Below are 25,956 nucleotides of genomic sequence, written 5' to 3' on the forward strand. Positions count from 1 at the left end.
GAGAAAATCACTGTTAGCACACCCTTCCCCACTCAGCTCTCCTTCCCTCATCAGCAAGTTCCTCCGAGAGGACATTTTTTTAATACCAGGGAGACACACTAGCGCTGGCTGACTAGTGCAGCTGATTCTTCCTGATGTGTGAAGTGAGGACCACCCTCTGTGACAGCCATTTTCATTGCTTGGCAGAGCTGTTTTCTCCTGCTGTAAATAACCTTCTTGTCCTTTGTTTCTGTTTGCCTTAAGACTGGCACGGCTTGCCAAAGTGAGGCAGATAAAGCCTGAGAAAGTAAAAGCTACTTCTTGGGGCCAGAGCCTTAGTACAGCCGGTAGGGTGTTTGCCTTGCACACGACCAACCCAGGCTCAATCCCCAGCATCCCAAATGGTTCCCTAGGCCCACCAAGAGTGATTCCTGGGTACTGAGCCAGGAGTAACTCCTGAGCACTGCAGGCTGTGGCCCAAAAACAGAAACAAAGAAAACTGCCTCTTGTGAAAAGTTGCCGGCTTTACATCAAGACCCCATATATCGATCCCAGAAGGATGGGAGCTTCGGCCCCCAAAGATGGCTGCTGTCCTGCATGGCCAGAAAGCTTATGTTCTTGGGAACTCAGTTAACTTTAACTCAAACTGTGCATCTGTTCCAGTGCCGAACTGAGACATCTTAGAGGTTGACCGGAACTTCATTGCCCTGAGTTGATCAGAGTACCGATCATGACTTCACAGCACTGGGGTCAAATTCTGTTCATTCTCTGTACACTGTTCTGTTTTTTAGCTTAGCTGAATAGTCACAGCAGAAAGACACAGGCCTTTGTGGGACTGTGCAGTTTTCACAAGCTGATCTTGCGATCCCAGTATGCCGTGTGCTCTCCTCAGAGGGTGCCTGGCCTGATGGGCCACCAAAACTTTCTCCTGCTGCGCATTCCCTTTGGGGTCTGGCATTTTTCACTCAACATTGCTTTTGAGATCCATACAAACCATTGTGGTTAGGAGCCACTTGTTTATTCTCATTATTTCATAGCATTACATTGCATGGAAAGACTTCTAATGATACATTCTGTGTCCATATTATGTATTTAGCAGAAAATTCTTATGTACCCCACTGGAGTGAGAATTCAGATACCCTTATTTTACCGTTTCAGGCTGATACCTCTGTTTTGGGTAAGGAGAAGTGCAGATTTAAAAATTATGAAACTTTGGGGCTGACGTGGTAATACAGCAGGTAGGGCACTTGTTTGAATGCATTCAACACAGGTTCAGTCCCCACGTGATTTCCTAAGCCCTGCCAGGCTTAATTCCTTAGCACAGAGCCAGGAGTAAGCGCTGAGTACCACTGGGCGCACCCACCCTCCCAAACAAAACAAAGCAAAATAAGAAAAATTATTAAGCTTCAATTTGTCCTAGAAAACAAAGAGTTGCCAATGCATGACCCCTGTTTTTATATGACAGCACTGGCAGGGCTGAGTAGGGATGACCCATCTGTCAGTGAGTGTTTCCACTTGACCTCTGCCCCTGCCTACATGGTTTGACATCCCACACCCCTGTGGGAGTATGTGGCCCTGGTGGGGAGGAGTTTGCTCTCTGTCTAGAGAGTTTTGAGATACTTTGAGATTGTTTTGCCAAAAGTGTGTAAGTGAAGCTATTTTCTTCTCACCCATCTTCTTCTGGCCTCTTGCTTTAGTCTAAGGACTGAGGGAAAGAATTAAGCAGGGCTGGAGCTAGGGGAGTGTGTATGACTTCTTCAGCCTGTCTTGCAGACAACGTAGCTCAAGATACCAACCGTGCTTCAAACTTCCTCCCACAGTCCTTAGCTGCCAGGATGGAAACTTCAACATGCAGCTGCAGAACTGACCAGCCTGTGCAGACAAGTCCTTTGGGAAGAGACTCTGGCTTTACGTACTTCTGCTCTAGACTCAGTCGTGTAGTTCCTCTTTCCTAAAGTTAAAAAACGATCTTTAGCTTAAAAATATGGGGCTAGAGTGATAATAAAATAGGTAGGCTACTTGCCTTGCTTGAACGTGGTCAACTCAGGTCGATCCCCAGTATTTCATATGATCCCCTAAATCCACCAGAAATGATCCCTGAGTGCTGAACCAAGAGTAACACCTGAGCATTGCTGGGTGTGGCCCCAGAACAAAAACACTGTGTGTGTGTGTGTGTGTGTGTGTGTTTATGTAAATGATTGTAAGGAGATTTTGGTTTTAGTAAGGTTCTTTAGGGTATACCTAATTTTTCTGTACATTTGTTTTTGTTGTTTGGATTTAGCTTCAACTTAAAATTATTAATTGAATCACAGTGAGATACACAGTTACAAAGTTGTTTATCATTGGGTTTCAGTCATTCAGTCATATTCAGTCATGTAGCGTTCCAACACCCATCTCTTCACCACTGTACATTTCCCACCCCCTCCCTCTTCCCACCCACCTTTTGGGAACTGTGGTTTACAATACAGGTACTGAAAGGTTATTTCATATATATATGGGGGATATATATATATACTTTAAACATTCATTTTTAAATATATATATGTATACACACTTTAAACATTCATTCCCAGTCCAAAGTGATCATTTCCAACTATTATTGTCATACTGGTCCCTTCTCTATCCTAACTGCTCTTTTCTCCTCACACACTTCCAACCTTTGATCAGACCTTCTGAGTCCTATTTTTCCTAGACTTGGATATTAGTCTCATACTATGTTTTTTTAATATCCCACAAATGAGGGGCTGGAGAGATAGCACAGCGGGTAGGGCGTTTGCCTTGCACGCAGCCGACCCGGGTTCAAATCCCAGCATCCCATATGGTCCCCTGAGCAGGGCCAGGGGTAATTCCTGAGTGCAGAGCCAGGAGTAACCCCTGTGCATCGCCAGGTGTGACCCAAAAAAAGCAAAAAAAAAAAAATATCCCACAAATGAAATGCATTCAATATCTGTCCCTCTCCCTCTGACTCATTTCACTCAGCATGACACTCTTCATGTCCATCCATTTATAAGCAGATTTAATGAGTTCATTTTTCCTAACAGCTGTATAGTAGTCCATTGTGTAGATGTACCATAGTTTCTTAAGCCAGTCATCTGTTCTTGGGCACTTGGGTTGTTTCCAGATTCTGGATTTTGTGAGTAGTGCTGCAATGAACATAGAAGTGCAGATGACATTTCTGCTATGTGTCTTTGCAACCCTGGAGTATATTCCCAGAAGTGGTATTGCTGGGTCAAATGGGAACTCAGTTTCCATGTTTTTGAGCAATGCCCATATTGTTTTCCAAAATGGCTAAACCAGTCGGCATCCCCGCCAATGAAGGAGAGTCCCTTTCTCTGCCCATCTGCACCAGCGCTGATTGTTCTTGTTCTCTTGGATGTGTGCCAGTCTCTGTGGTGTGAGATGATATCTAGTTGTTTTGATTTACATTCTCTTTGATGGTTAGTGATGTAGAGCATTTTTTCATGTGCTTTCGACCATTTTAATTTCTTCTTGAGGAAATTTCTGTTCAATTCTTCTCCCCATTTTTTAAATTGGGTTAGATTTTTTTTTTCTTGTAAAGTTCTACCAGTACCTTATATATCTTTTATATTAATCCCTTATCATATGGGTATTGTGTAAATAGTTTTTCCCATTACGTGGGTCATTTTTGTATCTTGATCACCATTTCTTCTGAGGTGTTTATTTCTTCTTTAGTTTAATGTAATCCCATTGGTTTATCATTGTTCCCTCTTGCTTGGTCAGTGGTGTTTCATCTTTGAAGATGACTTTGGCTTCAGTGTCATGGAGGCTTTTGCCTATGTTTTCTTCCATGTACCTGATAGATTCAGGTCTGACATTGAATTTTTTAATCCATTTTGATCTGACTTCTGTACATGATGTTGGGAAGGCTCGGAAGGCTTTGAGTTCTTTTTTTTTTTTTTTACATGTAGCTGCCCAGTTTTCCCTGCCCCACTTGTTGAAGAGGCTTTCCTTACTCCACTTCATATTTCTATCTCCTTTATCAAGGTTAAATGATCATATATTTGAGGGTGTGTGTCAGGATATTCAACTCTATTCCATCGGTCTGCAGGTCTGTCTTCATTCCAATACCATGCTGTTTTAATTACTGCCGCTTTGTAGTACAGTTTTAAGTTGGGGAAAATGATGCCTCACATCTTGTTTTTCCCAAGGGTTGCTTTAGCTATTCGTGAGAGTTTATTCTAGAAGCTTCAACTTCGGAGATAAATTTTGAGGAATTAATTGTACTCTATCAAGTAAGATCTTGAAAAATAGTGAATAAAATCTGCACATAATCACACTGACAGCAAGATTATAGAGCTGAAAAAGCACATTGTGCTGACATTTATCAACAGAAACATTGATTTCCATAAAAGGAACTCAAGGCAAATATTTTTGCATGGCCCAGTATATTCAAACCGTAATGGGGGAAAAAAATCAAGGTCTTAAGGCAAGCTTGGACATAATTTCTGAGACTCTTTCTGAACATCCTGATGTAGAACTGAAGTGTACTGTTAGAAGTCCTGACAGAAGCCCATCGAGAGTCCATTGATGATGTCACCATGCACAGTGGGCATCCCTCCAAAGAACAGACGTCACTGAGCGATGGAGTTGTTCAGCTGGTGTTCAGCTTCTCTGCCCTCCCTTTTCTTCCTTCTGAGTTTATGGAATGTATAGTGAGTTGTTCCTTTTTCTGACACCTTGTCATGGTAGCTATGGGACACTGAGATGGGTGCTGTGGAGAGAAGAATAGAGTAGGGTCAGCCGTAGGTTACATGATAGTGCAAATGCCTCCTTGCAGAAAATCTCTCATATAGACTCTTAAAATGGAATCCAGTGTGCTGTCTGCACAGAGGTTCTCTATAGCAGGATCTCACAAAGACTTCCGAAAGGGGTGGATGATTATGATTTAATGGGTGTTTAGAATGTGGGCCTGTTCCTCCTGGCTCTGTGACTTAGAGTGAATTGATTTTATGTCGTAGGTAGTGGAACAGTGGTATTTTTCAGCCTATAGATAAGCTCTGTGTGGAGTGTATGATGGATAGAGATAAAAGTGCTTCTGCCACAGACGGTGGTGCTTCAGAGCTACACCTGGCTTGGTGCTTGAGTATCACTCAGGGGAACTTTCGGTACCAAAAATCGAACCCATGGTCTCACACATTCAAAGCAAGTGCTCTATCACTGAGAAGCAACTCCAGCTCCAACTTTTATAATGTGTATAAAACCCAGAGCATTTTATCCCAAAGCCCAGATTCCCCGCAAGGCTAACAAATTCCATCTAACACAGCTGGCTTTGAAGTTCAGTATATTTTCAGCAAGTCACTGAACTCAGAGGCAACCTCCTCAGATTACGCCCTGTATCCCAGCTCTCGGTGGCCCTCTTTCTCATATTGCCGGTGGTCCTGAAGACTTTCTGTGACCAGATTGCCTCAAGCATGCAGTGGCACTAGGGATTCAGCCCATGGCCTCATGCTTGTCTTTGGTGCATTTTATACCTCCTGAGCCATCATTCAGATACTTTTCTCACTGGATCCTGTACGGTAAAGCTATCCATGTCACCTCTGAGCATATGTGTTGGGTGGACGCCTCCTGGGTTCGAACTCTTGACCAAGTGTTTGCCTTGGCCTGGTGCTTGCAGGCACATACAAGCACATACCACTAAACTGTTGTCAGGAGTCAGCACAAACGTACAGTCTGAGCTTCTCAGAAAGAGTAGATTTGAAGCTGAACTACCACACCAGTGTGAAACGTTTTTTATGATAATGAATAAAGGAGAGTCAGAGGTTGAAAGCATCTTCTAGAGAAGAAGGCTAGCTAAGGGACAGGAGACATAGGATTTCACCATAGGAAGATCTCCAGTGTAATAACTGTCTTAGACAAAGATAATCAAGGACATTAAAACCACTCAGTGTGGGGCTGGAGTGATAGTCCAGCGGGTAGGGCCTTTGCCTTGCACATGACTGACCCAGCATGTGCATGGTATGGTCCCCGGTATCTCATATGTTCCCTCAGCACCGCCAGGAATAATTCCTAATTGCAGAGCCAAGAGAAACCCTTGGACATCACCTGCTGTGCGCCCCCCCCAATTATATAAATAAACAAAACACTAAGTGAATGTCTAGATGTTCTTGGATGTCGAGATATTCACACAAAATCTTGCCTTGTGGATTATTAAGCAGATGATACTGACATTCAAGGGTAATCAGTAGCAATAGTTGAGCCTGACAGTTCACACTTGAAATCAGGACATCACCTTGATAGGAATCTTCACAAAAATGCTTGATTTTGATATAACCCCCAGGGAGCAATCAAAGAAGTGTAAATTCAGAGACATCTACAGGTTGCCTTGTACCATTCCAAAAATGGAGGTAATAGGCTTGGTGGAGAATTGTTTCTCTAGATGAAAGGTGGCTGACTGTAGGAGACCAAGGTCAGTGTCTGAGCTGGAGCAGAGATTGAACGTCACGCATGCTTGTCCCCGCACACTGCACATATTCAAGTACATCTTCAGCAGGCAGTATAGGATCAGTTTCGTTGTAACAGTTGGGGAATTTGACGTGAGTTCTGTGTCAAGGAATCAATGTTAAATTTCTTGGGTTTGGTCATGTGAGAGAATGTGATGATTGTTTCGTGTTTGTGTAAGAAAATGCCCTTACAAGGCTGGAGAGATAGCACAACGGGTAGGGCATTTGCCTTGCACGCAGCCAACCCGGGTTCGATTCCCAGCATCCCATATGGTTCCCCCGAGCACCGCCAGGGGTAATTTCTGAGTGCATGAGCCAGGAATAGCCCCTGTGCATTGCTGGGTGTGACCCAAAAAGAAAAAAAAAAAAGAAAGAAAAAAGAAAATGCCTTTGTTCTAGGAAATTGACTAAAATCTTGAAGGGTGATGTGTAGTATCTGTAGTATATATTCAAGAGCCTTTCCCCTATCCTCTATAAATACATTGATAGAGATTTGGAAAGAGATCATATGAATGTAATTATTATACGAAATTAACAGTTGGTTAATAAAGTAAGATAAAATGTGGATGATGAGCTTATTGAATTCTTCCAGCTTTTCTTTAACCTTGAAAATATTGCTAAATAAATGGGGACTAACTGCCAAATGTTTGCATGCATTTGCCTTAAGATAATTTTGACTTGTTTGTTTGTCTTTTGGGCTACATCCAACATTGCTCAGGGCTTACTCCTGGCTCTGCACTTAAGGGTTATTCCTGGCAGGATTGGGGCATTGAACTTGGTTGGCTGCGTGCAAAGCATCACCCTTCTGCTGCACTATTGCTCCAGCCCCACTGAACTATTTTTTTAAATTTTTAATTATAGTTAAATATTAACATATAAAAATGTTTTAAGATAAAGTTGTTATCCTTATCTCAACATGGGTATATAAATTCCTAGAGCATTTGGGACATCATATGACCCTTTTCATGCCAGCAACATATATGTTCTTGTTTAATACACAGATTCCATTGTGTCTTTGGTGCTATCTTCACAGGACTCCATCCTTCAAAAAGTAAAGAACTACTGCCACAAAGTGTATTTCAATTTATTATGTTTTATTTATTCTAAGTATCACAGTACTAGCTGAATTGCTTCTCAGACAGCTTTTATATAAATTAGGTAATTGTGAACATAGTTCTCATTATGTAAAAATGATACCTCAGTAGATTCCAAATTGTAACAATTTACATCAACTGATAGTTTAAGTTTATTTGACCGCAGGGATTCTGTTACTTAGAAACACACCATGACATTTTAATAACATGATGTATTCCTTTTCTTTTCCAACCCAATATGTGTTTAGTGCAATCACATGTTATTTTTAATACAATCTTCTTTCCCTTGTGAGGATCCACGTTCTTCACATATTTTGTGAAGGAAAAATTATTCTTGACTATAATATTTGTTTTATACTTTTTTCACATGAAAGAAAAGCATGATATGAAAGAAGAAATCATTGTTTTATTATTTTTTCCTTTTTAGCTATGTAACTATCAACAACTGTTTACGAAGTCAGAAACGTTCACTCTTTTGTGAAGAATAGTTAGGACAGACCAGATTCCAGTATGGCTTACAGTCCCAGCCTGTCACACTAGAAACGTCAGCTGCAGACTAACTGCTCCAACGCTGTCTAGGGCACACTGGCTCAAACCTACACACGAACTCACTATTTACAGTACATCTCAGTTTCTCAGAGAATGTTTTATAAGTGCTGGATTAGGCTCAGTTGGAGCTGATGTTCATCGGGCTAGAAAGGAGATACTTGGTACACGAGCCAGGAGGACCACCTGCCCAAGGTCTGTTGCCGGGGCTCCCCTACACCAACCCATCTCTCCAGCCTGCTGACCCTGCCATCATTGTGGAGGTAGGAGCCATTTACACGAGTGTTTCTCACCTCTTTTTTTAGCAAGTTAATGAGTCATTAATAACATTATAGAATTAGTATAGAATTTTATAGTGGAAGATTATATTTTTATTGAATCACCATGAGATACACAGTTACAAAGTTGTTCATGATTGGGTTTTGGTCATACAATGTTCCTTCACTAGTGTACATTTCCTACCACCAGTGTCCCCAATTTCCCTCCTTCCACCCCCCACCCCTAGACTGCCTCTATGGCAGATACTTTTCCTCTCTTTCTTTCTCTCTCTCCCTCCCCCGCTCTCCCCTTCTCTCTCACTCTTCCTTCCCTCCCTCTCTCTCTCCCCCACCCCCCTTTTTGGCATTATGGTTTGCAATACAGGTTCTTAAAGGTTATCATGTATGTCTCTTTACCTACTTTCAGCACTCACTCTTGTCCAGAGTGATCACTTCCAACTGTCATTGTCATTGTGGTGCCACTTCCCCTCCCCCCAGACACACACACACACACACACACACACACACACACACTCCCTGTGGCAAGCCTCCAATCATGGGCCAGTCCTCCTGGCCCCTGTATCTACTGTCCGTGGGTATTAGTCTCATATTATGTGTCTTTTAAGATCCCACAAATGAGTGCAGTCATTGTCTGTCTGTCCCTCTCCTTCTGACTCATTTCTCTCAGCATGATACTCTCCATGTCCATCCATTCATAAGCAAACTTTATGACTTCATTTTTCCTAACAGCTGTGTAGTATTCCATTGTGTAGATGTACCATAGTTTCTTTGGCCAGTCATCTGTTCTCGGGCACTCGGGTTGTTTCCAGATTCTGGCTATAGTGAATAGTGCTGCAACGAACATGGAAGTGCAGATGGCTTTAGGGCACTCAGACTATATTCCCAGAAGGTTTCTCACCCTTTTCTGACCATGGCCCACTTCAGAACTTGTTGGCCTCCAGCAGTTCTTTGCCTATCAGTTGGCCCCCAGTCTCTTGCCATAACCATCATCCCTTCTCCTGCCCAATTTATGTGGTTTACCCCCCTTGGAATATCCTGAAGACTGACAGAGGCTCATATGGTTCCCGGTCAAGCAATGCTAATCTAGGGGCTGGAGCCATAGCACAGCGGGTAGGGTGTTTGCCTTCCACGCAGCCGACCCGGGTTCAGTTCCCAGCATCCCATATGGTCCGCTGAGCACCGCCCGAAGTTAATTCCTGAGTGCATGAGCCAGGAGTAACCCCTGAGCATCACTGATCGCTGGGTGTGACCCAAAAAGCCAAAAAAAAAGAAAAGAAAAGAAATGCTAATCTATAGGATGGTATAGTTATCACATATTCTAGTTTTGCTCATCATTTTAATGCAATCCTTCTCTTCTATCTTGTGCTGTTTTATTATTATAATTTAGGGGGGGTGTTAGTCATCTCTAAGCTATCCCAGATGATATAAGGGTTCTTAACCCCCAAAAGTTTGTGAAATATAAGGTCTGTCTTAGACTTTAAAAATAATAATAAAGAGCATCATTGTTGTGGGCTGGAATTTAATTAGCAATCAACAGAGCCACGTTGACAGACTCTGATTCCCAGTTTCCTTGTCCATAAAACTGGCTGAGGGAGAACATTGACCTCTGATGACTGGTGGGAAGGTTTCATGGGTGATATTTGTGACAGAGCTGAGCATGGCAGACAGCGGAAATGCTGAGTTCAGCTTTTATTTTCAGGCATCTGGAGACCAGCAGGCACAGCGTGGCTTGCTGGAGGATGCCAGGCCTCTGAAGCGGAAGACATTCATTATTCAAGAAATGGATTCCTTCGGTTTTGAAACACAGTGGGGAAAGGAGTGGGTCTATGACACTAGAACAAGGGTTAGCAAGGTCTCCTGTGAGCCCCTTGGAACCACATAGCGGTATGAGCAGCTCTTGGGCAAGGTTGCCCACGACACCACTAGCAAGCTCACACCCATGCCCAGAGCATCGGAAGGCCAAGGTAACATGTGCGCAAGTGGGACTCCATAAAGGCACAGGGAAAGTGGGACTCATAGAATCTAAACTCACTGAGTCTCTTATCAGACAGGAGAGTAGCTCAGATGCAGATTGAAAACAAACACTGATTATAGAAAAGTCGATTTGATGAACCATTTTCAGTGTGAATATTCAAAACAGCACAAAAGGGGCCAGTGTGGTAGCGCAGTGGGTAGAGTGCTTGCCTTGCATGTAGCTGACCTGGATTTGATCCCTGACATCACATATGATCACTCAAGCCCCTCCAGGAGTGATTCCTGAGTGCAGAGCCATGAATAAGCCCTAAGTAAATCTTGCCTATTCCCGTGAGTACTTTTATTATTTTTGAATTTGAAGTTGACCAAGAACACAGCGGAATACAGACTCATGTTCTTGGTCAACTTCAAATTCAAAAATAATAAAAGTACTCATGGGAACAGGCATGGCTTACTCATGGCTTATTCATGGCTCTGCACTCAGGAGTCTGTATTCCGCTCTTGGCAGGTGACTTACCTAGACAGGTATCAATCTGGAAAGACTTCCCTGTGAGAAAACTTTCTAGCCCTTCTCTAAGTGAGGGAAAGAGTAGAGTATTATGGACTGTTTGAACCAGCTCTTCTGGGTTCTACTTTTTTTAGAACAACAAAATTTGAGTATTTCATTCTTTTGTGTCAGCACTCATGAACATGGTAATCCATGGTGTTTTTAGTTTAAATAACTTTCAAGACAGTGTTGCTGTTATGAAGAAAAATTAGTTTATTGCTAAGTATTAGCGACATCAAAGCACAAATTGTTTTCAGAATATACTCCTTGCTCACTGATGTCCATGGTAGGAAGTATTAACAAGAGAAAGTTTTCTTTATTGATTTTATGACCCTATAGAAATCTTTCCGTTGAGTTTCTTACTCCACCTTTAAAAATTGTAAACACAGGATCAGAGCGATAATATAGCAGGTAGGGTGTTTGCCTTGCATGTGGCCGACCCGGATCCAATCCCTAGCATCCCACATGGGCCCTCAAGCACTGCCAGGAGTAATTCCTGAGTGCAGAGTCAGGAGTAGCCCCTGAGCATCGCTGGGTGTGACACAAAAAGCAAAAATAAAATAAAAAGATCTCTAAGAACAAAGTGTGCCAGCAGCAGCATTTGGGATGTTATCCTTTAGCTCTGCATCCCTAATCAGTGCTTAGGTTTCACATGGTACTTAGGCTTATATTGAAACCAGCACTGTCGCCTGGAGTATAGGCGACTTTCCGATAGACGTAAAGATCGACACTGTGTGATACTGAGCGGGCATCGGAATCACCACGTTCTTTGCTGTGTGGGTGGGGAAGCGCCCTGCCCTGTTTCTCAGGTCACCTTGCAGCCCCGGGCACACTGCCACAGACTGATTCCAGCTAGTGTGTGGATGGTTTTGTCATTGCAGTCATAGTAGTCATCTCCCCACTCCCACCCCCCCCCCATACACACACGCACACCCCACTCCCTTCCTTTTGTTCTTTTCTTTTCCCTCTTTGGATGACAAGGGGTCTCACTCTTTGTTGCCAGGCAGGGGGCCACAGACGTCAGTGCTACCAGGATCACCCTCAGCCCGTGGAGTCACGCCTGGGCTTGGAAACAGTCAGGGCTGACACTCTGCACCAACCTGTCCCCAGTCCAGACGACAGCAGCCATAGCGAAGTACCACTGGCTTTTTTTCTTTGGGGAGTCACACCCTACAGTGCTCAGAGGTTACTCCTAGCTCTTTGCTCTGGGATTACTCCCTGTGGTGCTCAGAAAACCACATAGTGCCAGGTACTGTTCTCAGACCTCCTACATGTGAAGCAGGCACTCAACCCATTGAACTCCCTCTCTTCCTCCCCCCGCCCCCACCTTTAGTTTACCTAGAGAGGACCTATAGCAGGTGGGTGCTTGCCTTGTACAAGGCTGACCTGGGTTCAACCCCTGGCCTTCCACCTGGGCCCCTGAGCCCCACCAGGAGTGATCCCTGAACACTGATGGGTGTGGCCCCAACACAAAACAAAAGCAACTTTAACTAGGAGAATGCCATTCAAAGTGAATGTGTGTGCAGTCACTTGGTAATATAAACTTTTTTTACCTTTTAAATTATTTATATTTTCCAATTTTCCCTTAATACTTATGTAAACACTATGTTTTACAAAGTTGTTCATGACGATTTGTTACAGGCATGCAGTATTCCAACACCAGTCCTACCACCAGTAGGTTCCTTCTCTCCACCATTCTCTCCAGTTTTCCCAACCACCTCTTAAGCCTGCCCCATAGCAGGCCCTCAGTAATTTATTTGATATTGCTTCTTATCAATAATTTACTAAGAGAATGATTTTTAAATAGTTTCCTTCGAAGAAAGTTAGTGAAGATTGTTGTATCTCATCTTGAAGCCATTAAGACTGTGTAAGAGATTACTGAAATGGTTACAGGCTAAGCCTTCTCTGTTAATATTTGTTAATCAAGATTGGTTGCTTTCTACATTATATACCATGCAATGTAGTGTGCTACTACTAGTTTATTGTGTTGTAGAATTTGAAATGTTGCATGGCCACATTTAACTGGGTGAGAGAGCTGCAGTTAACTTTTTAACTGGGTGGTGGCATTGAGGGGTATGCATGACTGCTGGCACTTCCAGAAGTACAGGGAGGTGGGGGGAGGTAGCATGTCCTAACTGTGAAAGTCTGGAGATATCTATCACAAAACCTGCATACCTGAGTTTTTCAGCAGATTAGTTTCTGAATGAGGCTCATCCCAAGAATTGGAACCAGCTGAGAGCATGGTGGCAGTTGTGCAGTGTGGGAGGTTTTGGCTGCTGTTTGGGCAGGCCTTGGGCTGATCTGCCCCGGAAGACTCAGCCTTTAGGAGAGATTGTCCTGTCCTTATCATCCTAGAAGACAGCACCACCATAAGAAATGACCTGTGCCTCCAGTCTGAAGGAGAATAGTCCAGTTCACAAATTTGCAGACTTTCCACTTTCAGATGTGATTCAGAAGATGCAGGTTTCCCTCACTATCCAAGGCGTCAACATTGCTATTTGCTGGAATTTTTTTCTCCTTTCCTTCTTTCCTTCCTTCCTTCCTTCCTTCCTTCCTTCCTTCCTTCCTTCCTTCCTTCCTGCCTGCCTGCCTTCTTGCCTGCCTGCCTTCTCTCTCTCTTTTCTTTTTCTTTCTTTCTTTCTTTCTTTCTTTCTTTCTTTCTTTCTTTCTTTCTTTCTTTCTTTCTTTCTTTCTTTCTTTCTCTTTCTTTCCTTCTTTCTTTCTTTCTTCCTTTCTTTTTCTCTCTGGAAATGCTATTACCATTAATATAAATGGAAAATTTGTTGAGCGTTCCCAGACCCCAAGATTAATGTTCCAAAATAATGCCAAATGCTCAGATAACAGACGGCCTGTCTACAGTGCCTGAGTGGAGTTGTGGTTCCAGCCCTGGCTCCAGCACTCGGCCCTGCCTGCTCCATACAGAGTCGTGTGGTCTGGCAGAGGCTGAGGATGTGAGCCTAGAGAACACCCTGTGGCAGTGTGTCCGCTAGAGCCAGGCCCCTGCTGGCTACTCAGGGTGTTCAGGTCAGAAGCCGGCAGCCTGGTTGTTACAGAGCTACACAGAGCTGCCCCTACCCCGTGGTATCGGGCTCCAGAGGAATAGACATGACAACCACCAGTGCTCCCCCAACGTGCAGAAGCTCGTCGCATGCACCTGAGGAGTGCAGAGGGGCCTGGGGAAAGGACGAGCAACAGTGACTATGACTGAATGTCTTCTTGAATTTTGGAACCTAGTATATAATTTAGCACCTTGCTCATTCACTTTTTTTGTGGGGGGAGGGGGGCAGGGCGGGGTGCACATCCAACGATGCTCAGGGTTTACTCCTGCAGTCAGGAATCACTTCTGGTGGTGTTCAGGGGACCATGCCGAGTTCCAAAGAACCTGAGTCGGCCACATACAAGGCAAATAGGCAAATGCATGTGGTACATGCGATAGAAACTGCTGTACCGTTGCTCCAGCCTGCGGCTTGCTCATTTATTTTAAGAAAAAAGTGGGGCTGGCGGGGCAGCTATTTAGAACCAGAGCGCAGCTGTTGTGTCCGAGGAGAGCCTGTCCTTCCTCTTCGTTGGCCTCCTCGCACCCACAGTGAGGTCAGGCTGAAAGCCACTGATCTGTTCCAAACTCACCGTTTTATAATTGAGCCAGTTTAACCTCAGCAAAGTTAAATGACTGCATAATCAGACAGTGGGGAACAAGACGAGCTTGTCACATGTCCCGGTTCCTGGTGCCATACTTGCTTATGATTTCAGATTGTATCTTTCACCAGATTATATCTCCAGTGATTTAGAAAGCAATCTTCCTTACAGCAAGGCAGATCTCAAAATTGAAAACACAAAGCACTGCTTGTGTTTGTATACAAAGATGGCACACTACTGATATTTTCTGACTATGGCTAGGCCAGAGTTGTTGTTTTTTTTTTTTAAATTGTGCATGTGCATCAGTAATTATAGTGTATTTCTGAAACCTAAAAGAACATCTGTTTGTTTCTAGCATTATGTCATGAAGAATGTTTGCTATAAGGACATTCATCACTTTTTCTTTGGTCCGTGAAATTAATCATCCTCCTACCTGGGGAATGATGAAATTTCAAAGCTAAAAAATTTCAATGCTGGACACATATAATTTAAAATAGAAAAGCAATTGAAATAGAAGTATCTTTCAAGTTAAAAACAACTCCAGGGGCTGGAACAAGAGCTCAGGAGTTTTTGCACTTGCCTTGCATGTGGCCAACCCCAGTTTGATCCTGGCACTACATATGGTGTCATTTCCCCTGCAGCACCAAAGAAAAAAACCATAAAGAGTGACTGCAATTTCTCGTCTTCCTAGAGACTCCGCTCCTAACAGGTGTCCTGAACACACATCAGGGTTTCATGTCTTGGAGGGTCACTCCAAGGGCAAGGGGGGTAGCCTTATCTTTCTGGAGCTTGTAAGGCTTGGATGCTCTTGAGCCCTCCCGCATCACACCCCCCACCCCTCCAGGCCCAGATGGGCCTCCCGGCCCCAGCACACTTCTGTTTGCTGACTTCTTCCCATTTGTCTATAATTTGGCTTCGTGGCTGACTTCCTGCTCATTTCCTCTCCCGGGCTCCATATTTGGGAGAGCAGAGGCACAGTCCCATGTGTTCGTCTGTGTCTCCAGAACACATTTGAAACACAGCTGAGTATAGTCAGGATGAAGAATAGATGTAGGAGTGGCTCTGACTCTCTTCTGTCTCTGCATGCTAATTCTGTTGACTCCCTCATTCAACGGGAGTGCCCTCTGACTCTAAATTTGCTTACTGGATAGATTGCTGGAAACCCTTTGTGTCCAGGCATTTCTGTTCACTGCACAAGGGCTCTTATTAAATGAATTGTTATACCTTCCTTACCTGTTTCTTTTCGCCATTTTATTTTATTTTATTTTTGGTTTTGGGGCCACCCCTGGCAATGCCCAGGGCTTACCTTTGGTTCTGCACTTCTGGTGGGCTCAGGGGACCATATGGGATGCCAGGGATTGAACCCAGGTTGGCCATATGCCAAGCAAGCGCCCTACTATTAGTATTGCTCTAGCCCTTATTTCATCATTTTAAATTAATAATGCACATATGTTGCTAAAGTAGCTATAAAAGTAAACTTTATGTTCCATTGTCCTTAAACACCTTGTTTCTCCATCCTGTTACTACTGCTCTTGTGCATGTTGATCTCAAAATCCTAGATATTTAGAGTGGGAGCTTAGGGGAACATTAGCTCTGATGAGCAAATCAAACCTTAACATCTTGGGAAGTTGCTAAGGAAATAGCCAACTTGAATGTGCTGGTTGCTCCCAATTTAAATGAGAGATTGGTAATGCTGACCACTCCCCATGCACTCCAATTTCCCAGATGCTTTTCATTCTTCTCTAATCCTCTTATCAGCCCTGTGAAGTGGGGCTGAAAGATTATGAAAGTGGCAAGAGAACTTCTGAAAGATTAACAGAAGTTTGAAAAATTGGGATCAAATTTCAGGAAAAAAAACAAAACACCCAAAAAACCAGCCTGCCTATATGGCCAAGAGTGAACTGAAGTTCCATGTACATTTTCACAAGACACAAGAGATTCACTGTAATTTCCATATTTGTCTTTTAAACATTCGAGTATGTGTCAAGATGAAAAATCATTACATGATGAAAACTTTAATATATGACTTTGATGGGGTCAAGTACACAGTAAAACTCATACCTTTATGTGAAGTTGAGCTTCATGAAAGGATACATTTGAGTTAATCATAGCAAACAGACAGGTATAAACATTGGCCAACGGAGCAAAAAGTTTTGTAAATTCATGCATTACAGTTGTAATTACAATTACATTTATAATGCTATAATCAAGGATTATTAACTTATATTTTGAGCAAATACTACTGTTTACCATTAAATCTTTTGATCCTGAATACAGAACTGTAAGGTTGACCTTAAAATACTCTTTTTTTTTTTTTTGGTGGAGCTATAGCACAGCGGGTAGGGCATTTGCCTTGCACGAGGCTGACCCAGGTTCAATTCCCAGCATCCCATATGGTACCCCGAGCAACACCAGGAGTAATTCCTGAGTGTATAAGCCAGAAGTAACACCTGTGCACACTGGGCGTGATCCCCCCCCCAAAAAAAAACTGGTTTTTTGACATATAGGAAAGTTTCAGATTTTACAGTATAAAATCCACATGTACCCTTTTCCCAGCTTCCTCTAATACTAAAAACAATATACATAAAACAGTATAGTTCTCAAAACCAGGAAATCAACTTTACTATAGCATTTTAATTTTACACACATGGTTATACCAAATGTTATGCCAAATAACAAACTGTATTTATACTAATAGCTATGACACTATGGCATTCAAAAATTCATAAATTATTATTTTAACGAGATGCTTCCAAAATCTCAGGCTAGGAAGAATGGAGATGTTACTGAGACCACTAGAGAAAATCAACGATCAACGGGAAGAAGATGATGATGATGATTTTAACAGTAGAATTATGAACAGGAAACAAATTCTACTTATTAATTTTCTGTCTTAATGGACATATATACATAGCTTTTATAGGACTTAGGTAGTTATAACTCAGGTCTGTTTAAAGGCTGTGCTCTGTTGTATTTTTTTTTTTACTCTAGACTTCTTCCTGAAGTCATAAAATTGAAGCTCTTATTTCTAAAAGTGGTGAAAGACTTAAGCCTTATAGATGTTTTTGATGTTTGTCTGTGGATGAGCAAACCAAGTTGAATGATATTTATAATACTGTGTACATGAGTGATGTATCTTACAGATAATAAATGCTACTACTACAAGTGTCAGTATACTTTATAAATGACAGGATAACCTGGAATTATTTGCTGTTTTGTGGTTTAAGAACAATGCTTGAATATGATCTTATACATGAAAAGGCATAGGGTGAAATTTCTCTCGTTTCTATGTAATTGTTTTCGAGATGAAGATGTTCCAAGGTTGAATCACTGTCTTCTTCAGCATTGCAGATCCGCTGTGGGGGAATATTCCTAAGGAAACACAGAAACGCAGGTCACAAAAGGACAAGCAGTAGTGTGTCTTCAGAATTTAGCACTTAAATTTTACACATGTTTAAAGATTATAGTATTTTATATAGATCATATTATTTACTTATGTCAAAATATATCCAAATCTGTCAAAGATTGGACTGAAAAAATAGAGCCATAGGATTTATAGAATTAACAATGGTCATATCCTAGGAATAGGAAATAATCTTCAATTTGTGACACCAAAAACAGAAACACTACAGAAAAAGATTGATAAATGAACTATATAATCACTGTGGTATGGTATTAAAACTAAAAGATACACATGGCTGGACAGATAGTACCAGGGTTAAGGCACGTGTCTTACACGCTGCTGACCTTGGTTCGATCCTTGGCACAGCATAATGGTCCCCAAGTATTGCCAGAGGTGATCCCTGAGCACAACTGGATATGATCCCAAAACAGAACAAAACAAAACCAGAAAACCATACATGTATGGAAACTGATTTATAAAAGGAAAGTGTCCTACTGCAAACCACAACACCCAAAAGGAGAGAGAGAACAAAACGGAATGCCCTGCCACAGAGGCAGAGTGGGGCAGGGGGATGGGGCGGGGGTGGGTGGTGGAGAATGGGCACTGGTGGAGGGATAGGTACTCAGTCATTGTATAACTGAAACGCAAGCACAAAAGTTTGTAAGTCTAAAACTGTACCTCGGGGCTAGAGAGATAGCACAGCGGGTAGGGCGTTTGCCTTGCACGCGGCCGACCCGGGTTCAAATCCCAGCATCCCATATGGTTCCCTGAGCACAGCCAGGGGTAATTCCTGAGTGCAGAGCCAGAAGTAACCCCTGTGCATTGCCAGGTGTGACCCAAAAAGCAAAAAAAATTAAAAAAATAAAAATAAATAAAACTGTACCTCATGGTGATTCACTAATAGAAAAAGAAAAAAATTAAAGTAAAGGGAAGTTTCTTCAACAAATGATGCCAGGAAAACAGGGAAAAAATTAATGACTTGGATGTTCAACCTGAAACCATAAAACAACAGAGGAAAACAGGCAGAGTACTTCGTGATACTGGCTTCAGTGGTATGTTTGGGATGCAACTCCAAAACTCAGGGAAATGAGAGCAAAAATAAAGAACTAGACTTATATCAAATTAAAAACTTTCTGCACAGCAAAAATAAATACACACACGTAAAAGGGGTTGGGGGAGATGGCTCAGAGGTCTGTAGCCACATGCTCAGTTTGCTGGACTCCTGGGTTCAGTTCTGACTCTGCGTGATCCCTTGAGCACCATCAGGAGAGTAATCCCTGAGCAGTGCTGAGAACCTTCCTCCCATCCCTGCCACATGCAAACACACATTAAAAAAGTACATCCAATACCCTATGTCTGGATTTTGTAGTTGATTTTTTTTTTTTTGCGGGGTGGGGGTGGGGGCGTATATCCAGCACAACCCAGAGCTTTTTCCTGGCTCTACTCAGGGTCCACTGGCAATACTTGGGGACCATATGTGATGCCAGGGATCAAACTGGGATCAGCCACATGCAAGGCAAGTTCCTTTCCACCCGCCCTCTGGGTTGGGGGCCACACCGGGTGATGCTCAGAACTTACTTGGGTTCTGCACCTGGTGGTGCTCAGAGAACCATTCGGGTGATGGGAGTCAAACCCAGGTCAGCCATGTGCAAGGCAAACACCCTACCTTCAGTACTATCACTCTGACCCCTCAAGGCAAGCTCCTTAACTCCTATATTATCTCTCCAACCTGACTTCTAGATATCGAAGGAATAGTGAAACACTGATTTGAAAAGTATAGATGTACTACCCCTATTAATTGTGGTGCAATTTCTAATAGCAACAATTTAGAAATAATTCAAGTAGCAATAGTGAGTGAGTTCCTAAAGAGGTGATATTGGGGGCTGGAACAATAGCACAGCGGGTAGGGCATTTGCCTTGCACGCGGACGACCCGGGTTCGATTCCCAGCATCCCATATGGTCCCCCGAGCACCGCCAGGAGTAATTCCTGATGCATGAGCCAGGAGTAACCCCTGTGCATCGCTGGGTGTGACCCAAAAACAAAAAAAAAGTGATATTGTATACAACAAAATACTACTCATCTATAAGAAAAGATTAAAACTTGTAAAACAAAGCAGGTTTGTGCAGCATTATGAATGGAGTTAAAAGATATTATACCTAGCAAAAGGAGCCAGCAGGAGAAAGACAAGTACTTGATGATTTTACTCCTATGTAGGCTATAAAAAAGCAGAGCAAGAAAATAGGCCTAACCTTTCCATCACACTGCAGAACAAAGACTGCCAGAGGGAAGGAACATGGGGGGCACAGAGACTGGAGGGGGGTCAGCAGTTGGAAATGGAGGGGTGAGGGCACTTTGTCAAGAAGGCTCTGTGTGATGACTTTTTAAGTGTATCTAAAGCAGTCCTGAAATGTATGCAATTAGGTGAATCAATATTGCCTCAGTAAAAAGTTAATAAAGGAAATGGCTAAAGGTGTCCATTTATGTATCTTGGAGGCTTGGAGGTCAGACCTGGCAGTGCTAGACGGGGGTCACTGCCATTGGCACTCGGAGGACCATGTGGTGCCAAGAACTGAGCAGCAAAGCACTCATCTCCTTGACCTAGCTATCTGGCCTGGACTACAGGGCTGATTGATTTATTAGTATTATTATTGTTGTTGTTGTTATTTATTATTGATTTAACAAGATAATAGATGGTAAAGTTAGGAGAGGGCATTTACAACTCATATCACAATTAAAAACTAATATCTAAGCACTTCCTTTACAATCTGACAAGAGGGGGAAAAGAGCAAATAATTCAGGTAGTCAGTCCCACCTGAGGAAAAATAGAAAATGATGTCCAAACATGGAAAGTTATTCAGTGTCACTTATAATAGAAGCAGTATAAATTGAAACTAGACCAACATAGCATGCTCATCAGATGTCTCACACACAGACACACACACCCACCACCACCACCACCACCACCACCACCAAAAGCTCATCACTGTTCTAAAAAAAAAAAATTGCATAAGGATGAGACGTCACAGAAGGGAATCCCAACAGTCCATCCCTATGCAATATTTAGCAAAATTGCACATACATTTTTTTTCTTTCCATCTAGAAATCCCACTGGCAGGCATCTGTCCTACAGTTAGACTGGAAAAAAGTATGAAATGGAACTTGAATGCAGTTAATGCATATGCTTTATTGCAGTAGTAAAAGAAAGGAATCAACCAAAAGCTTATCAATTAGAATTAACTGAATATACTCTCCCCAGGATGAAAATTTATTTAGTTGTTATGGGATGAGGAAATTATATATTCATATAATGAGTGATATCCAGGATGTGCTATTAATTTTTTAAAGTAAAGGGAGTAGGGAAAAATACTGTATAGAAAGAGAAAAGAAAAAACTGTTATTAATTTGTATAATTGTAATTATTTTTATTATTTTAATATTTAATTGTATTGATAGCACTGTAGCACTGCCGTCCCATTGTTCATCGATTTGCTCAAGTGGGCACCAGTAACATCTCCATTTGTGAGACTTGTTACTGTTTTTGGCATATCGAATATGCCACAGGTAGCTTGCCAGGCTTTGCCGTGCAGGTGGGATACTCTTGGTAGCTTGCTGGGCTCTCCAAGAGGGATGGACGAATCGAACTCAGGTCAGCCTTGTGCAAGGCAAATGCCCTTCCCGCTGTGCTATCGCTCCAGTCCAATTGTACTGATAAAATAATTATTTTCTTGGGAACCTAGATTTCCAGTATAACAGAACGAGTTAAAAAATAAAAGGAATACTTTGATATTACATTTGAATTGGGAATAGCAGTATGAACTCATACTGAGTTTGGGGCTTTGTGTTTTGTTTTTTACAAAATACATTATTTTTTGGTAGATATCAGTCCTCAAAACACTAAGGACACATTTGCAAAGAACGTGTTTGGGCCCCAGACCAGAGTCTGTGATCACTGTTTCTCAGTGAAGGGAGGCTCGCCAGCAGAGATCTATCTGCCTGACGACAGGGCTGCTGGAGGACTCCAAGTATAATTGATTGAAACTATCATATAAAACCATCAGCTTGTGGGGCTGGAGCGATAGCACAGCGGGTAGGGCGTTTGCCTTGCACGCGGCTGACCCAGGCTCAATTCCCAGCATCCCATATGGTCCCCTGAGCACTGCCAGGAGTAATTCCTGAGTGCAAAGCCAGGAGTGACCCCTGTGCACTGCCGGGTGTGACCCAAAAAGAAAATAAATAAATAAATAAATAAAATCAGTTTGTATTGCTTCTCAGGAGAAAGCGAGAACAGCAGAAAACAAAATAATGAAGCCAAAGTATGTAGGTGCCAACTTTCTTTTTCCAGATACAGCCATTATGAATAATATATCTTACTATTTTTAGTTCATGTATAATATATCATTTTCCAGTTTTATTAAGATATACTTGATATAGAACATTTATTAGTATAAGGAATATAATTTTTCAGTGTATTTCCAAATGATCGAATTTTTAATAAGTTTAGTATATCTTATATACTAAACATTAAGTTTAGTACAAATCTATAAAAAGAACTTCAAAATTTTATTATAGTTGATGTAATAGGGTTATAATAGTGGTCAGGTTTATGATAGTGTCCTAAGTCACTGAACCCTATCACAACCCCAGCACCCACCCCTCTCACCTCCAGTCCAACATTCCTTCCCTCCCACTTCTCCCTTTTTTGGGGGGATGGGAGAGGGGCACCATACCCGGCAGAGCTCAGGACTTACTCCTGGCTCTGCACTTAGGGAATCACTCGGGACAGGCTCAGAGAACTACAGGGGATGCCAGGCATTTACTTTGGGTCTGCTGCATGGAAGGCAAGTGCCCTGCGAGCTGTACTGTTGCTTGGGCCACAGCCTCTCCCTGCTTTCCTTGTTGATTGACAGTCATGGTCTTGGTGCATATTATTCATTCCTTAGCACCACCCGGTGCTCCAGGCTTCCTGCCTGTGTTGCAGTGTTACTTCCAGTCCACCTGTAGGTTCCCCTTCTGTCTTCTCCCCAAGTCTGGCACGGTCAGGCTGTTATTTCAGTATCCAAGTAAAACCAGCATCTAATTCTAATTCTCAACTTAAAGGAAAGAACTAATGAGCCTTTCCCCTGCCTTTAAGAATAACAAATTTGCCTTCATTGACAGTTAACAAAAGTGGGAAAAAATGACAAAAGTAAAATTTTATACTACCCCTAACATGTGAGAGTGAAAACATTGATTCATTCAAAGGTCAGGAATAGATTTATAATGGAGGGATTAGACAATGTGCACCTAAATCCACGAATGCAGTTTTTAATTGCCAGTAGTGTGACTTACATGTCCCGTGGACGTAAAATGCTTAGCATGACATATAAAGTATTTCAGTCAAAAATTCAGTCTTAGAAACACACACATTACCTTCTCCTGTGAAATTATTAATTATTAATAATTACTAATTATTAATGTATGACCATTTCTGTGTTTGGTATTTTTGGAGTGTCAGTATGTCTAGAATGTTGGAGATCTGGGGGCAGGGGTGTAACTGTCTTTCTCTTGACTGCATTTGCAAGGTTTTCCAGAGCCAGCCTGGGACACTTACCCCTTGTAAGTAGGGTGAGGATCCAGCCACAAATAATATACACAGAAAAATATGTTCCCCAAAAGTGAAGGAACCTGAGCCTCAATATGTTTATTCCAATTTTTTCTTTCAGGAAAATTTTGTCAAAGCCCTTTTAATGTTACGTGCATTTTGGTCTCACTCTGTAAAAATTAGAACTTTTAATTATATTTTTCGATTTGGGGCCACATTCTGCACTGCTCAGGGGTTACTTCTGGCTCTCTACTCACAAATTACTCCAGGCAGTGTTTGGGGGGTGCCGGGGATCGAATTTGGGTCAGCTGCCCACAAGGCTTGTGCCCTACCTTCTGTACTATCTCTCCGGCTCCCAAATTAGAACTTGTGAAATTACACATGGAAGTGGAGAGGCTTGAAGCCTCATCTGACCCTGCGTCTAGGTACTCAGTGTTATATTCTAGTACATATATGTTATGCTTTACTATGGCAGTTTGCAAAGGTATTTACAAATATTTTAGAAGCTATACTGTGAGCTAGAGAGAGATCCCAATGGGATAAACTCATACTTTGCATGCAAGAGACCTGAGTTGTTTTTTTTTACCAGTCACCCTATATTCCCCCTGAGCACCCTCAAGGGCTCTATATGAGCACAGAGCCAGGAGTAGCCTCTGAACATCACTGATATGGTTCCCAAACTAAAGACAAATAGTTATTTAAGCGATGATGAATCCTTAAGTACCTGCCATTTTTAACACTGATTAACATATGCCAGTCGTGTTTAATCAATCTCTTACCACTTGTCTTCTCCTGTTCTGTTTCCTTCGGGTTTTTTGGCCTCACAAGTGATGCTCAGGAGGCCCAGGGGTCTCTGCTGGCAGTTCTCAGCCAGCTGGACCACTGATTCACTTATTTGGTGTAAGGGCCCAAGTCTGTGCTAGTGCAGTGCCAGCACTCCCCAGGCCACCCAGGCAACACCTGGCATTGCTTAGGGACCGCCAGGACTCACCCAGAGGTGCTCAGTGGAACATGCGGTGCTGGGAATCAAACCTGGGTCGGCTACAGGCTTGGCATGCACTTTAACCATGGTACAATCGACCAGCCACACCACTTTTTTTTTGGTAAATCAGTTCCAGACATTGAATCCTTAGTGATCTCTTTTGCCAACCACAACCATTGAAATCGATGCTTGGAAAAGGGCAATATTTACCGTATCTTGTTGTTGTTCAACCTCAGGAAATGTAACGCTTTCATATCTTGGATCCCCACTGGTATGGATTTTAAGTGATTGTGGTCCAGAAACAGTTCTCTCAGAGAGTGGTAGGCCCCATAGAACGACACCTGGTCCAGCCCATCGTCAGCCAGCTTGTTAAATGACAGGTACAGGTACTCCAGGCCTGGCTCCATGTGGCCCAACACAAAGCCAGGGATGCGCTCAATCTGATTTCCAATGAGCACAAGGTGCAGCAGCGACTTGGGCAGGTAGGAGGGGACGTGGTAGAGCTTGTTGTAGGACATGTCGATTGATTCGAGGTTTCTGGAGCAAAGAAAGAACATAAGAACAGTGACCATGAGTTTGGGGGGGGCGTGGCAGCCCTTCAGAGCACCTAGCCCCCTCAGGTCCCCATTTCCATGACCGTTTAATTCCAGCAAAAGAAGAGCTGGTCAAAGAAATTTAAATTGGCGCATATACTTACTCCTGGTTTATCCAGGCTAAAGGAGCAATCCTGTTTTCCTCAATTTTATTGTAACGGAGTATAATGACATTGATCTTTCTGGTGTGATTAAAACAAACTTCAGTTATTTCTTCAATCTGGTTATTTTCTAGATATAATTCCTAGAATCAAGACAAAAGACTTTATTTTGTCTTAGTCAATAAACATATACAATTTCACAGTAAAATGGTATGTTAGACTTGTTCAATCTGAAGTATGCTTTGCAGCTCTTTCAGTAAAGGGCTGTTTTGTTTTGTTCTTATCTCTCTGAAGATTTATTTGTCTCTAGAACAAGACCAGTAGATGTGCTTGCATAGTGGTGTCGGTGGGTTGGTCGGGGATCCAGCCGCCAGGTCTATGAGGAAGTATGGGGAGGTGAAGGGAGGTCACCCCACGGACTCGAAGAATGCTGGAGTTTTCGGCCAGGAAAACCCACGTACCTGAGATTTTCAGCAGATTATTTTCTCCCTGGGGCTCAGTCTTGAGGTCAGAGTTGGCCGGAAGCGTGTGTGCGGCTTGGGACTGTGGGAGCAGCTGCCAGGGCTTTGGTCCGGCGCGGGAGAATGCCCCAGGGGTCTCGGCCCCACAGCGTATTCGAGAAATTTTGTTTGGTTGTGTTTTTGAGACGGAGGAAACTCCATCCAGCAAGGCCTCCTCCCAGCACTGGGGGGCCACATGAGGTTTTGAGGATCAAACTGGGGTCAGCCATGGGTCAAGCAAGTTTCTGAACCCCTGATCATCTCTCCAGCCCCGCAATT

At 42.7% G+C, this 25,956-nt stretch overlaps 2 protein-coding genes across 2 annotated transcripts in view; one reads left to right on the top strand and one right to left on the bottom strand.

Moving 5' to 3' along the window:
* Nucleotides 1-25,956, top strand: part of CENPP (centromere protein P) — a 225,955-nt gene that overhangs the window by 116,424 nt on the left and 83,575 nt on the right. The window lies entirely within an intron of this gene.
* Nucleotides 16,572-25,956, bottom strand: part of ECM2 (extracellular matrix protein 2) — a 51,506-nt gene continuing 42,121 nt past the window's right edge. The window contains exons 8-10 of the mRNA XM_004620124.2: nt 25,181-25,320; nt 24,694-25,020; nt 16,572-17,887 (exon numbers count right to left, since the gene is read on the bottom strand). Of these exons, the coding sequence (XP_004620181.2) occupies nt 17,719-17,887; nt 24,694-25,020; nt 25,181-25,320 (636 nt within the window). The 3' untranslated portion in view covers nt 16,572-17,718. The remainder of the gene's footprint in view (nt 17,888-24,693; nt 25,021-25,180; nt 25,321-25,956) is intronic.

This window comes from Sorex araneus, chromosome 2 (assembly GCF_027595985.1).
Source record: "Sorex araneus isolate mSorAra2 chromosome 2, mSorAra2.pri, whole genome shotgun sequence".
Lineage (NCBI taxonomy): Eukaryota > Metazoa > Chordata > Mammalia > Eulipotyphla > Soricidae > Sorex > Sorex araneus.